The 16,726-nt window shown below is 38.7% G+C and overlaps 1 protein-coding gene across 1 annotated transcript; it reads left to right on the top strand.

The window, feature by feature from the left end:
* Nucleotides 1–2,742: 2,742 nt before the first annotated feature.
* On the top strand, nucleotides 2,743–14,682 carry ZNF383 (zinc finger protein 383). The gene is made up of 4 exons (XM_080829517.1): nucleotides 2,743–2,794; nucleotides 7,235–7,361; nucleotides 7,669–7,764; nucleotides 12,392–14,682. Exons 1-4 carry the CDS (start codon nucleotides 2,786–2,788, stop codon nucleotides 13,585–13,587), a joined length of 1,428 nt encoding a protein of 475 aa, XP_080685643.1. The 5' UTR covers nucleotides 2,743–2,785; the 3' UTR covers nucleotides 13,588–14,682.
* The last annotated feature ends 2,044 nt before the right edge of the window (nucleotides 14,683–16,726 follow it).

Raw genomic sequence — 16,726 nt, 5'->3', positions numbered from 1 at the left:
GTGTGAGTCCAGAGCTACTACTGCTCTGGTCAGTCTGGGCCACAAGAAAGGCCTGGCATCTCATGATTCCTTTCTGGTTCCTCAGCTCTGCTCTTCTCAGTTAGGTCCCCAGAGGAAGAAGGAGGAATGAATGTTGAGGAAGCCGAATAAAAGGTGTTGGGGGGGGTCCTTTTTAAGCTTTTCTTCTGGATGGCGTTGTTTCTCATCTGTGTGACCTGGACAAATTTCCATTAAAGAAAATGATGGGAACCTCAAGGGGTGTTCACACAGATCCCAACAGTTCCCTTCATTTCTTTCTACATAGTGTTCACTTACTAATTTAGAAAATAGCTCAATTTCTCCAGGGTATTAAGCTTTTGCTTCTTTTTAAACACGCACATACATACGTACATATGATTATTTTAAGGAATTTGGAAAATGGGAAGTTACAGAGAGCAAAATAAACTCCTGCCACCCAAATACAACCATTGTCAAATATTGATCGATTTCCTTCTAACACATTTCCTGTGTATACAGTATACATTATTTTCAAGATCAGAATTTCAAAGCATTTATCATTTCATATTTTATGTTTTCACTAAAATTTGTAGCTATTAGATAATTAATTTTTCCTTGGTTAAAAATTCCTGAATATTACATATTTCCACAAAAGTGTTTAAAATATAGACATACAGTTTAAGAATTATAAAGGGAACCTCTATATAATAACAACTTGTGTCAGCCCTCCGGAAGCCTCTGTTCTTCCTGCCCCCAGAATAAACTTATTCTCTTCACCTCTTTAGGGAACCCTTATTCTGACTTTGGTGATAACGTATTTTCTTGTGTTTAAAAAAAAAATCAATTTATTATATATTTACACATCCCTGAGTAATACAGTTTTGTCTTTTATAGAAATTAAATTGTGCTGGGTAATATTGTTTTGAGTCTTGTTTTTTTACTACAATATTGCATTTCTTAGACTTATCCTTATTGTTATAAACCCCAGTTATATATTTGGACATTCATTTTTTCTTGTTTTGGGTTCACTTAAAAGGGTTGCTCTAAACATTTTTTTTTAAAGATTTTATTTATTTGACAGAGACCACAAGTAGGCAGAGAGGCAGTCGGGGGCAAGGGGGGAAGCAGGCTCCCCACTGAGCAGAGAACCTGATGCAGGGCTCAATCCCAGGACCCTGAGATCACCACCTGAGCTGAAGGCAGAGGCCCAACCCACTGAGCCACCCAGGTTCCCTAAACATGTTTTTATATGCATGCTTTCCTAGGGTATAAACATGCAAATGGAATTACCAGGCCATAGGATATGTGTGTATCTTCAAATTTCCTAGATAATCATATGATATGTGGCCTTTTGTGACTAGATTTTTTTTCATTTATCATGTTTTCAAGGTATATCCATATTATGGTGTGTTACCAGAACTTCATTCCCTTTTATTGCTGAATAATATTCCATCGTATGGATAGGTCACATTTTGTTTACCCATTCGTCAGTTGAAAGACATTTAGATTATTTCCACTTTTTGGCTATTGTGAATAATGCGGCTGTGAACATTCATGGACACGTTTTGTGTGAATATACGTTTTCAGTTCCCTTCAGTATATACCTAGAAATGAGACTGCTAAGTCATATGGGAACTCTGTTTAAGAAATGTCAAACCAGGGCACCTGTGTGGCTCAGTTTCCCCCCCAAATCCATTAGAAAACCAGTACTCCATAGGAAACAACTGCTTTATTTTTTCCCATAACTTCTATTAAGCTTCTCTGGGCCAGTTAATTTCTTGCCTGTGGATGAGTCTTTCAGTCACAGTTGGAAAATAAACAGTCCTCTGGTTCCTTTCAGTCACAAAATTGGTCTAATTTTAGTAATCAGAATGTCCGTTTCACTGTACTAATCGATGCCATAAATTTTAGTTTTAAAAAGCTATAAAAGTAGGGGCTCCTGGTTGGCTCAATGGGTTAAGCCTCTGCCATTGACTCAGGTCATGATCCCTGGGTCCTAGGATCGAGCCCCATATTGGGCTCTCTGCTCAGTGGGGAGCCTGCTTCCTCCTCTCTCTCTGCCTGCCTCTCTGCCTACTTGTGATCTCTATCTGTCAAATAAATAAAATCTTTTAAAAAAAGCCATAAAAGTTAACACCTTGTTTTACGTGGCAAAACATATAGGCAAAGTTGTTGTTGTTGTTTTAGAAAAACAGCTATAGGGTAAGAATGAGGAGTGCCTCTGTGTATGGCTGAGGTGAGGAGTTCTGGGGGGATGGGAGTTGACAGACTGTCTTGGGCTTGAGAAGAGAGAAGACTTCATTAGGGAAGTCTTAGTCCTTCTGATCAGAGCATACTGGGTTCCTGGACAAAGGATACCATTTGGGTGAATTTGCTTGAGGACCTGAGTGAGGACCGCAGAAGAGGGATCTCCTCAGGCAGGTCAAAGCAGCTCTGTTTTGGGTTCACTGAAGTGGGACAAGGTCTGGCCTGAATCACTTGGCTGAGGCAAGAACCTGGCTTAATCAGATGAAGGAGAGGGAATAGGAGTCCGTATTCCTTTGAATCCACTAGCCAGGATCCATTTTACTAGAGCTAAAGCCTTGGACTTCTGGGGTTGAAGAAGTAGGATTTATCCCATACTCCCACTAACCGCAGTTACATCATAAGACTCGGAGTGATCAGCTGAAAGCTAGTGTGGTTTTCTAGAACATTCCTTTGCTTCCCTAGTCTGCTTTCTCAGAATACTATCCTTTCTCAGGAAAACAGCCCCAAGAAGGATTCATCCTCTCCCGCAATACTGAAAGCCATGGCCCAGGTGAGTTGATGCTTTTTCTTACCTTCCTGACATTTAGTTTCAAAAAGAAAGAAAGAAAAGAAAAAGAAAAAATTTTTCTAATGGTCATGTGACTATTTGTTTTCCTACTCCTAACATTTTTGGCTATCAGGTTCCCCTTTCCCCTTCAGGATCCTTGGTCTCCTTTCCCACTCAGTCTAACCAGATAATACATCACCATTCTTAAGTGCCCTCTTCTTTTGACCCAGCATTAATATTTTCCTCTCGCATCTCTATTCTCAGCCCTCTCCCAGGAGCTATGATGGAAAGGAAATGAATTCTTATAAAAAGAAATGAGAGTAGTTTTGTAGAATGAACTTAGCCTTTCCAGTGACTTGAAGAGGTGGAGAAGTACAAGTTGCTTAGTTGGGAGCAAACATGGGTTTGTTCTACAGATCGGTATCTACCAGTGAGATAGAATAGGAAGTGATGTTGGTAGTTCCAAATGTTAGACTGTTGCGACATCTCCTGGTTTATGAGCTTGGAAGATTGTGGTCTTGGTAGCTGATCCTATAGGTCTCTGTGACTTTTAGGGCATCCATGAACGAATTTCAGTTTGAAGTTGAACAGGAAGTGTGGGTCATGAGGAATTTCCATATGACTCACCAGTTTTTTTTTTTTAATCTCAGAAATAAAGATACTCCCTAAAGGGAGATACTCGCATCTCTTTTAGCTGTTTACAATAGAATATATCCATATTTTAATGAATATTCCTATATTGCTATCTTGATTAATCAAATTTTTAGACATTTTGTAGTTATTTTTTTGCAAGGTATGTGTGCATTTAGATTTGCTATATCACACTCTACTTCCTTATCCCACAACAGTTATATCACAATTTTGTTTAAAGCAATGCTATTTGTGTGATTAGAGCCTTGCGGATATTCTATTCTCTACCACCCCCCTTTAAAAACTTTCATAATAATTAATTTCAGACATAGGAAAGTAGAGGAGTTAAGAACTCCCATATACTCACCATTCAGCTTCACCTCCGAGTCAATCTTGTTTCATTTATACTGATACCTGTTTCTTCCTTGCACATTACCCTGCCCTCACTCCTATAGGCAGGATTATTTTGAAGAAAATACAAATTGTATTTCTAAAAGATAAGGATTATTTAAAAAAAAAAACCATTATGTCATTATTCCCTCTAGAGAAGTTAGAAGTAATTTGTTAGTATCATCAATATCTAGCCAGTGTTCAAATTTTCATAATTGTTGAATTCTTTAATTGCTTATTTGAATTAGAATCCAAATAAGGACTGTGCACTGCAGTTCACTGAGGTGTTTTGAGTCTCTTATTTTGTAGGTACCCCTTCCATCTATTTTCTTTCTGTGTATGTTTTTGTTAGAAAAGAAAAAGAAATGGTTCATTTGTCCACGCTTTGGATTTTGCCAATTGCATCTCTGTGGCATCATCTGTTTCCTGAAAATTGGTAGTTAAGTCTAGATGCTTGATCAGATTCAGATGGGATTTTTTTTTTTTTTGTCATGAGTGTGTCATAGGTGGTGATACGTGATTCCATCAGGAGGCACATTATATATGGTTCTATTCCTTTTTGTAATGTTACCCATCATTGATGGGTACTGTCTAGATTAGAGGTTGCAGAATGATATTTTAATTCTGTTAATTTTAAAATGATATTTTAATTCTTCATAGATTAGGTGAAATACTCTTTATAAATTGAAACTTCTCATCAACTGTTTGGTTACCCTAAAGGATAGTCTGTCTAGGAAAGAATATTTGAATAATGAGTTAGTTTCTTAGAATCCTAAAAAGGTGACCAGAAGGATTTTTAATTCATTGTTGTTATGAGCTCATGATTTAAACATTTTTTTTAATCTATAGGTCCATTATATTAGATCCTCAAATTATACCATTTTTGGCCATTGAGAGGCTCTTCAAATTGGTACCTGAGTCCTTGTAACATGATTCTAATAGTTTTTGATAGCTCTCTTGCTTTCTGATACAACAGAAGGTTCAGACTCATCTTGTGCATTTCTGACTCAATCCTGAAATCATCTCTTTCCCCAAAGGACCTTGGTTCTTTTTATTTGAATATGATACTTAAGGACTACAATCTAGACACTAGGGGTGCTTATTCCTACTGGATGAATATTATTTGTAGGCCTTTTCAATAGATAGAGTCAGGAACTTGTTTGTTTTTAATATAGAATAAACTGATTACCCTTTTTGTTCAGTTAACATACAATGTTATATTTGTTTCAGGTGTACAATATAGTGATTCAGCAATTCCATATATTACTCAGTGCTCATCAAGATAAGTGTACTCTTAATCCCCTTCATTTATCCCACCCATCCCCTGACCACCTCCGCTCTAGTAACCATCTGTTTTTCCTCTATAGTTAAGAGTCTTTTTTTTTTTTTTTTTGGAGTCTCTCTCTTTTTTTCCTTTTTTGGTTTGTTTTATTTTTTAAATTTGACATATGAGTGAAATTATGTGGTATTTGTCTTTCTCTGACTTGCTTATTTTTCCTTAAATCCATCCATGTTGTTGCAATGGCAAGATTTCATTCTTTTTATGGCTGAGTAATATCCCATTGTCTATATATAAATACCACACCTTTGTCCATTCACCTATCATTGGACACTGAGCTTGCTTCCATAATCTGGGTATTGTAAATAATGCTGCTATATAAACATAGGGGTGCATGTATCCCTTTGAATTAGTATTATGTATTCAGTAATGCAATTCCTGGATCATAGAGTAGTTGTATTTTTAGTTTTTTGAGGAACTTCCATACTGTCTTCCACAGTGGCTGTACCAGTTTGAATTCCCACCATAGTGCAAGAGGGTTCCTTGTTCTCCATGTCCTCACCAACACCTGTTGTTTCTTGTGTTGTTGATTTTAGCCATTCTGACAGGTGTGAGGTGATATCTCATTGTGGTTTTGATTTACATTTCCTGATGAACAGTGATGTTGAACATCTTCTCATGTATCTGTTGGCCATCTGTATGTCTTCCTTGGAGGAATGTCTGTTCATGTGTTTTGCCCATTTTAAAAAAATTGGATTATTTGTGTTTTGGATGTTGAGTTGTATCAGTTCTTTATATATTTTGGATACTAACCCTTTATCAGATATGTCATTTGCAAATATCTTCTCTCATTCTATAGGCTGCCTTTGCAACCTTTGTTGATTGTTTCCTTTGCTATGCAGGAACTTTTTATTTTCACGTAGTCCCAATAGTTTATTTTTGCTTTCATTTCCCTTGTCTCAGGAGACATATCTAGAAAGATGTTACAGCTGATGTCAGAGAAATTACTGCCTGTGGTCTCTCCTGGGGTTTTTATGATTTTTAGGTCTCATGTTTAGGTCTTTAATTCATTTTGAGTTTGTTTTTGTATATGGTTTAAGAAAGTGGTGCAGTTTCATTCTTTTGCATGTAGCTGTTGAGTTTTCCCAACACCATTTGTTGAAGAAACTGTCTTTTCCCCATGTATATTCTTTCCTCTCTTATCAAAGATTAACTGGCCACATAATTGTGGGTTTATTTCTGGGCTTTCTGTTCTGTTCCATTGCTTTAGGTGTCTATTTTTGTGCCCTTTCCATACTGTTTTGATTATTACAACTTTATAATTTAACTTGAAGCCTGAAGTTGTGATACCTCCAGTTTTGTTATTTTTCAAGATTGCTTTGGCTATTCCAGTCTTTTGTGGTTCCATACAAACTTTAGGAGTGTTTGCTTTAGTTCTGTGAAAAGTGCTGTTGGTATTTTGATACGGCTTGCATTAAATCTGTAGATTGCTTTGGATCCTACGGACATTTTAATGGTATTTGTTCTCCCAGTCCATGAGTATGGAATATCTTCATTTATTTGTCATCTGTAATTTCTTTCATCAGTGTTTTATAGTTTCCAGAGCATGGGTCTTTCGCAACTTTGGTTAAGTTTATTCATAGATTTTCTTTAAGATTGTATTTTTGGGGGTGCCTGGGTGGCTCAGCGGGTTGAGCGGCTGCCTTCGGCTCAGGTCATGATCCCAGGGTCCTAGGATCGAGTCCCGCATCGGGCTCCTTGCTAGGAGCCTGCTTCTCTCTCTGCCTCTCCCTGCCACTCTGCCTGCTTGTGCTCTCTCCCTCTCTCTCTGACAAATAAATAAATAAAATCTTTAAAAAAAAAAGATTTTATTTTTGGATGTATTCTCTACAGCCAACATGGGGCTCAAACTTAAAACCCCAAGATCAGGAGTCATATGCTCTATCAACTGAGCCAGCCAGGCGCCCTCTAGATATGTTATTATAAAATAAACTAATTACTCCTGCATCTATTTTTAAGATCCAGAGATACTGATTATGAGTGATACAATACAGTCACTCATTTGCTTTACCCCACAATACAAGTGCAATAGTCTCTGATTATTTCTTTTATTACACAAGTAATACATATGTTTATTGTTTCAGGGATCAGTGATGTTCAGTGATGTGTCTGTAGACTTCTCACAGGAGGAGTGGGAGTGCCTGGACCCTGGTCAGAGGGACTTGTACAGAGATGTGATGTTGGAGAACTATAGCAATCTGCTGTCAATGGGTAAGGGCTTCTCTACCAGTAATTTAGAGTTCTCCTCTGGAATATTTCTTCCACAGTGAATTTCCCAGCTGCTTTTCAAGTTACCGGCTGAATTTCTGCTCCCTATTCCCAAATAAGTGGTTTGAGCTGCAATGCAAAGGAAGAGTTGGAAATGGGCAACTCCAGTGACTGTGGCAGAAGCTTCGTCCTCTTTCTTTGGCTGTTCCTGTAGTGGCTTCTCCTCTTTGGTCATCAAGGGACTGGATCTGATTTCTGGATCTGGTTTACCCACAGCGTAACCATGTCCCATATCTTTTCTTGCGAGCAGGACTTTACATTCCTAAGCCTCAAGTTATCTCCTTATTGGAACAAGGAAAAGAGCCCTGGATGGTTGGCAGAGAGCTGACAAGAGGCCTGTGTTCAGGTGAGTGAGAAGCGATTGGGCAGGAGCAAGGCACCACAGGTAAACCCAGCGCCTTTGAGGTGTTGTCTAGGCTTGTGGGGAAAAGACCAAGTCCTCTTAGAATGAGTTTACAAATGACCTATTTCATTCCTTCTCTCACTTACTACTCTTTCTGCTACTCTTCTCCAACAACTGCCATAATTTCAAATAGGAGGGGCTCTTCACTTCCCCTCCAATAAAACACTTTTACCCCGGGGTGCCTGGGTGGCTCAGTGGGTCAAAGCCTCTGCCTTCGGCTCAGGTCATGATCCCAGGGTCCTGGGATCGAGCCCCGCATCGGGCTCTCTGCTCGGCAGGGAGCCTGCCTCCCCCTCTCTCTCTGCCTGCCTCTCTGCCTACTTGTAATCTCTGTCTGTCAAATAAATAAATTAAATCTTTAAAAAAAAAAAACACTTTTACCCATATTTTAGATTCAGTTCCTTGCTGCTTCTCTTCCTCTCATCTAAATGTTTTGTGTGTATGCCTGCCTGCACGTGCGCATATGCACTGCCCCTCCTCCAAGTTCTGGTCTTCGTGAGTGTTACTTGCCAGTGACTTGTTTTATCAGTTGGTTGTGCATTTTTCCTTTACCCAGTGTTTTTCATTTACTGATTTGTGCAAGGGAGCCTGCCAGGTACTGTTGTTTGCTAATCATGTCACCTATTAAGAACTTGGAAGTCAAAAAGTAGTGCTAAAATATATCCATGAATAATTTCCACCAAGTAGAGTCTGGTAAAGAGAATCAGGGAGCTCAGCGGAAAGTCAGAGGCTCAATATGCAGAAGTGGAAAATCCGTACTGAATGAATAGTTGGGAGGCTTGCAAGTGACTGCCGTCACCTCCTGTGATGACGATGTTGGGGAAAATGAAAAGGCCTATAATGGAAACGAAGACGTGGCAGAGAAGGCGAGATTTAGGATAAAGTGTTACCTTATCCTAAATGCTCCAGAAGAGCATTACTGTATAGTAAGTATTGGTCCCGGTGCTGGGATTACAGCATTGAATAAAACATTCAGTTTTGCTCTGGTGGAGCCTGTGTTCTAGAGGGTGAGGGAGAAAAAATAGATATGTTTATAATGTCAGATAGTGGGAAGTGGTATGAAGGGAGGTTAGAGAAGGCCTCTTTGATGAGGTGATAATTTAACCAAGACCTGCAGGAAGCGAGTGAACGAATGTTGTAAGTATCTGGTAGAAGAGATTCAGGCAAAAGGAAAAGGAAGAACAAAGTCCCCGAATTAGGAGCTTTTTGGCTCCCACCATTGTGACTGGAATAGAATAAGCAAAGAGGGCTTGTGGGAAAGGAGATCAACAAAGTAGCAGGATGTACGTGTGTTTGTGTGTTTGTGTGCTAGGTGCATATGAGAGGTGGATGTACCTGCTGATGATTTGGGGTCCTGTGGGCCTTGGGTGTGGGCTTTGAATTCTATTCTGAATGAGATGATTTGAGCAGAGGAGTGACATCATGTTTTTAAGGAGGTTGCTAATTATGGATTCTTTTGAATAGAATTTAGGGAATCCGTGAACTTGGATAAGAAGAAAAAATACATCTTTATATTTACTAAACTCAAATTGAAAATTGCATATCTTCCTACTGTAGTGTTTGGAACAAACCATAGCAGTATTAGTAGTTCCTGTGACTTTGACATGAATGGAAATCACAGACATTTTCATATCATCTTACTGTTACTGTAGACATATTGAAAAATAATTCGTGCTGTCAGTATTTCAGAATTACTACAGTACTAGGCTCAGTGCTAGGTCTTACAATTTAATGTATTAAGAAAACTCCAGGGTGTCTGGGTGGCTCAGTTGGTTTTGTCTACCTTCAGCTCGGGTCATGAATCCAGGGTTCTGGGATCGAGGCCCACATCAGGCTCCCTCCTCAGTAGGGCATCTGCTTCTCCCTCTCCCTTTGCCCCCTACTCCCTGCCCCACCACTCACGCTCTCTCTCTCTAATAAATAAAATCTTAAAAAAAGAAAAGAAAACTCCAGGTGGAGGGAAGATCCCCCTGTAAAGGCCCTTCTAGGAGGGGAAAGCTTGATGTGTTTGCAGAACTGAAAGAAAGTGGGGTTACTGGGCCAATGAGCAAGCAAGAGGGGAGTGTGAGTCAGGATTGGAGATCAGTTGGTCTTTGCCAGTGAGTGTGAGGAGTTTGGTTTCAAGCAGTGGAACACCAGGCCACGTTAATTTTGGTTGCTGAACGGATTAAAGAGTGTGAGAACTTGGTGGGAAGATGGGTTGGGAGGCTACTTCAGTGGTCTGAGTAAGAGATGATTCTGGTTTGGAAGAGAGGCTGTTGGCAGTACACAAAGAAGAGGACAGTTTTAAAAGCTACTTAGGAGCTTAACTGTATGTAAACTGCTGAAATATCCCATGGGGCTAGGAAAAAACGAGATTATGCTGGAACAAATACCTTGTTTCTGGCTTGAGATGTTCAAACAGGCTCCATTTTGATATCTTCAAACCACTTAATTTGCCTAAAATCCCCATTTTTGGTAAGAAATTCTTTCATAATAATAGCTATCAAATGCTGGACACTTGACTCAAAGACATTTACAGGAATTACTCCTTTCCCTCGCAGGAATCATGAGGTAAAGATTATCTCCCTTTTCCAGATGAGGAAATGGGGACTTAGGTTAAATAATTGCCCAGGAACATACAATGAGTAACTGTCAGAGTTGGAATTCCACTCTATCAGCTTCTACTTCCTGTCATTTTTCCATGACAGTACTTTCTACTGTGTCTTATTTTCTTCCTGTCTGCCTTAAACATTAGCTGCCTCCTTTCTCAGCCACTGCAGTGGTACATGAGTCAGTCTCTTCTCCCAAGATCAGCATCACAAAATTCCAAGGCAAACAGTATTTTTACCCAATCAGCGGAACATAACATATTCTGAGTCTTCCCTATCTGCTACTCACATCAGTTTAGTTCAGTACTCTTGCCTGACTCCAGGCTCCACCCCCTTGTGGCTCGCCCTCTGTAATCTCTTTCAAATTTCAGCCAATTTGTCCTTACTTTGGAACCTGTTCAGTTTCCATCACAACCAGGAGTGCTGCAGTTCTGACACTAACTCCCCAGAGTTAGTGTAGACCCCACAGATTAACAACAGGGTTGTGCATAAGACTGCCCTCTCTTTATATTGTTTTATTTTTAAATATTTTATTTACTTATTTGAGAGAGAGAAAAAGCAAGCACGAATGGGGGGAGGGGCAGAGGGAGAAGCCGACTCCCTGCTGAGCTTGATCCTAGGAACTTGTGATCATGACCTGAGGCCAGAGGCAGACGCTTAACTGACTGAGCCACCCAGGCGCCCCAAGACTAACCTCACTTTATTTTTTTATTATTTTTTAAAGATTTTATTTATCTGACAGAGAGGGTGAGCAAGCACCAACAGGGGGAGTGGCAGGCAGAGGGAGAAGGTGAAGCAGGCTCCCCACGGAGCAGGGAGCCCAATGTGGGGCTCACACACAGGACCCTAGGATCATGACCAGAGCCGGAGGCAGATGCTTAACCAACTGAGCCAGCCACCCAGGTGCTGCTGCCCTAACTTTAGATGCCAGCTGCAAGTCTCAGAGTTCTTAGACACCTCCACTTCTGAGCAGCTGGCAATAAATTTGGGGATTTCCACAGCTCCTGCAAGTTTAATAATTTGCTAGAATGACTCACAGAACTCCAGAAAGCTTCATACTTAAAATTGCAGTTTTACTCTAAAGGATACGTTTTAGGGCAAGGTCTAGTAGGCTTCCAGCTACAGAGGTTCCATGCCCTCTCCCTGTGGAGTCCAGGTATATCACCTTCCTGGCACATCAAGTGTGTTCACCAACCAGAAAGTCCACTGAGATTTGGTGTACAGAGTTTTTATTGGGATTTAATCATACTTGCATGACTGAGTGTGTCATTGGCCACTCAATCTCTGGCTCTTCTCTCCTCCCCAGAAGTCCAGTAGCTGGAAGTCCCAACCCTCTAATAACATGCTGGATCTTTCTGGTGACCAGTCCCACGGCTATCTAGGGATCTGCCGTGAGTCACCTCATTAGCACAGCAAAAACCACTCCTATCACTCGGGAAATTCCGAAGGTTTTTGAAGCTCTGTGTTAGAAACCAGGGACAAAGACCAAATTTATTCTTTATCATACTACAGAGCCCAAAAATCTTCCCCAATGTGCATTTATTCCTCTCAGGAAGTGTTTAATGGAGGTCAGAAAATTATCCACTTTTTGTGGTACATATAGAATGATGGTTTTTTATGTGTACATACATGCATGCTTATATAGATGTATGTATGACTTGTAATCTTTTCATATGCCCAAGTATTATATGTTTACCATCCTTTCCTTCTGATTCTGATGCATATCAATATTTGAGAATCATTGTGGTTTCCTTTTTCTGTAGTCTCCTCCCTCACATTCTGCATTAGATCTCATTAATTTCAGTGCATTTTGGGGGTCTCTCTTCAGATTAAACAGATGTACTTGAGAACTGTCTGTCATTTACTATGAGATACTGTTTTCACTTTAATTTTCCTATTTCTATTATAAAATTTAACTTTTCACAAATGGGTGGTGGGAGTAGGGCGGTAAGAATATTTACCATTTCATTTTCTTTCAGATCTGGAATCAATGTGTGAAACCAAGTTACTGTCTCTGAAGAAGGAAGTTTATGAAATAGAGTCATGCCAGAGGGAGATAATGGGACTTACAAAGCATGGCTTTGAGTACTCCAGTTTTAGAGACATTTTGGAATATAGAAACCACTTTGAAAAACAACTGGGATACCAAAGTGGGCATTTCAGCCAAGAAATACTCACTCATGAATACATGCCCACATTTATTCAACAGACATTCTTTACTCTACATCAAATAATTAATAATGAAGAGAAACCCTATGAATGTAAGAAATGTGGAAAGGTCTTTAGTCAGAATTCACAATTTATTCAACATCAAAGAATTCATATTGGTGAAAAATCTTATGAATGCAAGGAGTGTGGGAAATTCTTTAGTTGTGGCTCCCATGTTACTCGACATCTGAAAATTCACACTGGTGAAAAACCCTTTGAATGTAAGGAATGTGGCAAGGCTTTCAGTTGTAGCTCATACCTTTCTCAACATCAGAGAATTCATACTGGTAAGAAGCCCTATGAATGTAAGGAATGTGGGAAGGCCTTTAGCTATTGCTCAAATCTTATTGACCATCAGAGAATTCACACTGGTGAAAAACCCTATGAATGTAAAGTATGTGGGAAAGCCTTTACTAAGAGCTCACAACTTTTTCAACATGTGAGAATTCATACAGGTGAGAAACCCTATGAATGTAAAGAATGTGGCAAAGCTTTCACTCAGAGCTCAAAGCTTGTTCAGCATCAGAGAATTCATACTGGTGAAAAACCCTATGAGTGCAAGGAATGTGGCAAGGCCTTTAGTAGTGGCTCAGCGCTTACTAATCATCAGAGAATTCACACTGGGGAGAAACCCTATGATTGTAAGGAATGTGGGAAAGCTTTTACTCAGAGCTCACAACTTCGTCAACATCAGAGAATTCATGCTGGTGAGAAACCCTTTGAATGTCTTGAATGCGGGAAGGCTTTTACTCAGAACTCACAACTTTTTCAACATCAGAGAATTCATACAGATGAAAAACCATATGAATGTAGTGAATGTGGAAAGGCCTTTAATAAATGCTCAAATCTTACACGACATCTGAGAATTCACACTGGTGAAAAGCCCTATAACTGTAAGGAATGTGGGAAGGCATTTAGTAGTGGCTCAGATCTCATTCGTCATCAGGGAACTCATACTGATGAATAATAAAAGTTAAAGCTCTTGTTACCTTCTTGATATTTTAAACAAAAAAATTCATGTTTGGTAGTTACACTTTCACTATTTTTTGTTTTTAAATTTTATATCGTATTTCTTTTTAATTCAAATGTATTTCAGTCTAAGTTATGAATTAAGATTCTAAATTGACATTTGCCCATCCCATGTCCCCCAATCTTGTACTAAGGGCAGTTGTTCAGTAATTATTTTCTTGCCCCTTATTTTATTTTACCTTCTTGGTGAAACATTCTTGTTTGTATTTGCTTGAATTTTTTTTCTTCTCTGATCTATGTGTTTGTGCTTACACCAATACCATGCTGTTTAAAATTGTGTGACCTTGTATTTTTTAATCGTAGAATTATAACCTTGTTTTTGAAGTCAGTATTAATCTCTCATTTCATTTCACAAATGAAAGATTGTGAATCTTTCATTTCACAAGTTTGTATTTTCTTACATAAAACAGAAAATCAGAAAACCAGCAACTAAAAACCAAGATTAACAGTAATCATAGCAACTATCAATGACTACTCTTAAGAGTAAAGATAATAGAGCAAACCTCCCAGACTTTGTTTTTAAAGACATGGTATGCATGCATGTTATCCTTTCACCTGTTTTTATATCATGCCAAAAAATATGGTTGCCATTTTAGTAAATACAGATTTTTAAAATGAGTTATATATACTTAATTACTTTTCAAAATGACTTTATTACTCATGTTCTATTTGCATCTAAATGTTTGCAGTTATGAAGTATGCCCTGATTTTTGATCTTTGAATCTTTCTTTCTTTTAAAACATCTATTTCAATCGCTGAAATTATGCACATTTTCTCCCTGTAAACTGTTTTGTTCCTTTTTATCCACCCCGGTCTCATGCTAGAAAGGTAATTAGCCAGTTATCAATGTGTTGTTTATTTCTAGTTTTTGTTTTTACTTCTCACTTTTATATGTTAGTGGCATTTTATTTCTCATGTATTATTAAAGATAATCATGCTGTATGTATGGGTTTGTTGTGAGGATTCAATGAATTAATAAATGTAAAGTGCTTAGAACTATTCCTATTACATAGTAAATGCTTAGTAAAAGTTGTCCACTGTGTTCCTTGATACACTCATTTTCATAGTTATCTTTATTATTTGTGGAGATTACTTTTTTTTAAAGTTTATTTAAGGGGCGCCTGGGTGGCTCAGTGGGTTAAGCCTCTGCCTTCAGCTCTGGTTATGATCCCAGGGTCCTGGGATCAAGCCTCACGTCGGGCTCTCTGCTTGGCAGGGAGCCTGCTTCCCCCTCTCTCTCTGTCTGCCTGCCTCTCTGCCTACTTGTGATCTCTCTCGGTCAAATAAATAAATAAAATCTTAAAAAATAATAAAGTTTATTTAAATAATCTCTATACTCTATGTGGTACTTGAATTCATGACCCTGAGATTGAGAGTCACACACTCTCCCCACTGGGCCAGGAATACTAGAATATAAAATCCTTTATACAAATCCTATTTGTTTAAAGGATTTTAACCATGTTGTTTACCTTTGTCTAAGAGAATTCCTAATGGAAAAAAGAAATGAATGTAATGAGATACAGGAAAGGTTTTCTCATCACTCATTATTCAGCATGAAATTTGAAAAGAAAAAAAGAATTTGTGGATAGTCTTCCTTCAGACTCCACCTTCTATGCCTGCACAAGATTAATGCCAGTCTGAAGCCCTGTGGGTATGATGAATAGTTGAAAGCACAGCTGTCAAAAAACAGGAAGAGATAAGAATATTTTTCCTAATAATTAATTCCCCCCCCAAAACAGGAAATATACAGGCCACAATATTTGACCAGAATGGAAGAAACCATAACAACAGGATAGCCATCAAATATCTGAATTTTAACTTAGTGCTCCCTAGTGATTAACATGGGTTAGGGAACTAAGTCCTTAATGTACATATTATTTAATGTGAGTGAAAATGCACACAATTGAAAAACCTGTGAATGGCAGGTTGTATTGGAAGTTTTATAAACCATTATGCATGTATATATTAAAATGCTCAAGGGGTCATTACTAAACTCAACATAGAACTCAAGGAGCTTAAATAAGCAAAAACAAGTCTAAAATATGAGTAGAGAAAGGCATTATTAGTTATGCAGAAATAAATGAAAAAAGTGGACAAGCTGAAATAGAACATTTGATTATTTGACCAAAAAAGTAGACATATTTTGGTCACTTGTGTGGGGAAATAAGGATGATGAGCAATACTGTGAAATTGAAATGACTACATATTTTAAAGGACTTTATCTTTTTTGGTTATGACAATGTTCTGAGATATGTGTTGTATGGTTGTATAACTTTGTGAAGATACTAAAAGCCACTGAACAATATACTTTAAAAGGGTGATTATAATAGTATATGAATTTTGTCTCAAGTTAAAAGTATTATAGATATTTTTATACTGTATGTGAAAATCTGGACAAAGTATGGGGATTTTTATAAAGAAATTGAACCAACATCAGAATTGACTAGAGCAGGGCGCCTCTGCCTTCGGTTCAGGTCATGATCTCAGGGTCCTGGGATCGAGCCCCACGTCAGGCTCTCTGCTCAGCGGGGAGCCTGCTTCCCCCCCTCTCTCTGCCTGCCTCTCTGCCTACTTGTGATCTCTCTCTCTGTGTCAAATCAATAAATAAAATCTTTAAAAAAAATCTATAATTGTAGAGGGAGGTCCCATATAGTCTCCACTCAGTTACCCTCAATGGTAATATTTGCATAACTATTGTACAATATCAAAAAAAGATTTTACCAGTTTAATGTGAACTTATTTCTGTATGTAACAGTGCTTATACAATTTTATCATGTAAGTTTCTTGTAGCCACCACAATACACAAAACTGTTTAATCACAACAAGGCTACCTTGATGCTACCACTTTATTTTTTTTAAAGATTTTATTTATTTGACAGACAGAGATTACAAGTAGACAGAGAGGAAGTCAGAGAGAGAGAAGCAGGCTCCCTGCTGAGCATAAAGCCTGATGCAGGGCTCAATCCCTGGGATCATGACCTGAGCCAAAGGCAGAGGCTTTAACCCACTGAGCTACCCAGGCACCCTGATGCTACCACTTTATAACCATGCCCACCACTTCCCACATTCTTAAGCCC

Source organism: Martes martes (genome assembly GCF_963455335.1).
Source record: "Martes martes genome assembly, chromosome: 17".
NCBI classification, from domain to species: Eukaryota; Metazoa; Chordata; class Mammalia; order Carnivora; family Mustelidae; genus Martes; species Martes martes.
The sequence above is the reverse complement of the archived record's forward strand: the minus strand, read 5'-3'. Positions and strand labels throughout refer to the sequence as shown.

Coding starts and splice junctions, on each gene's coding strand:
- ZNF383 (XM_080829517.1), top strand. Junction 7,362..7,668: donor TAGCAATCTGCTGTCAATGG/GTAAGGGCTTCT, acceptor TCTTGCGAGCAG/GACTTTACATTCCTAAGCCT. Junction 7,765..12,391: donor GACAAGAGGCCTGTGTTCAG/GTGAGTGAGAAG, acceptor ATTTTCTTTCAG/ATCTGGAATCAATGTGTGAA.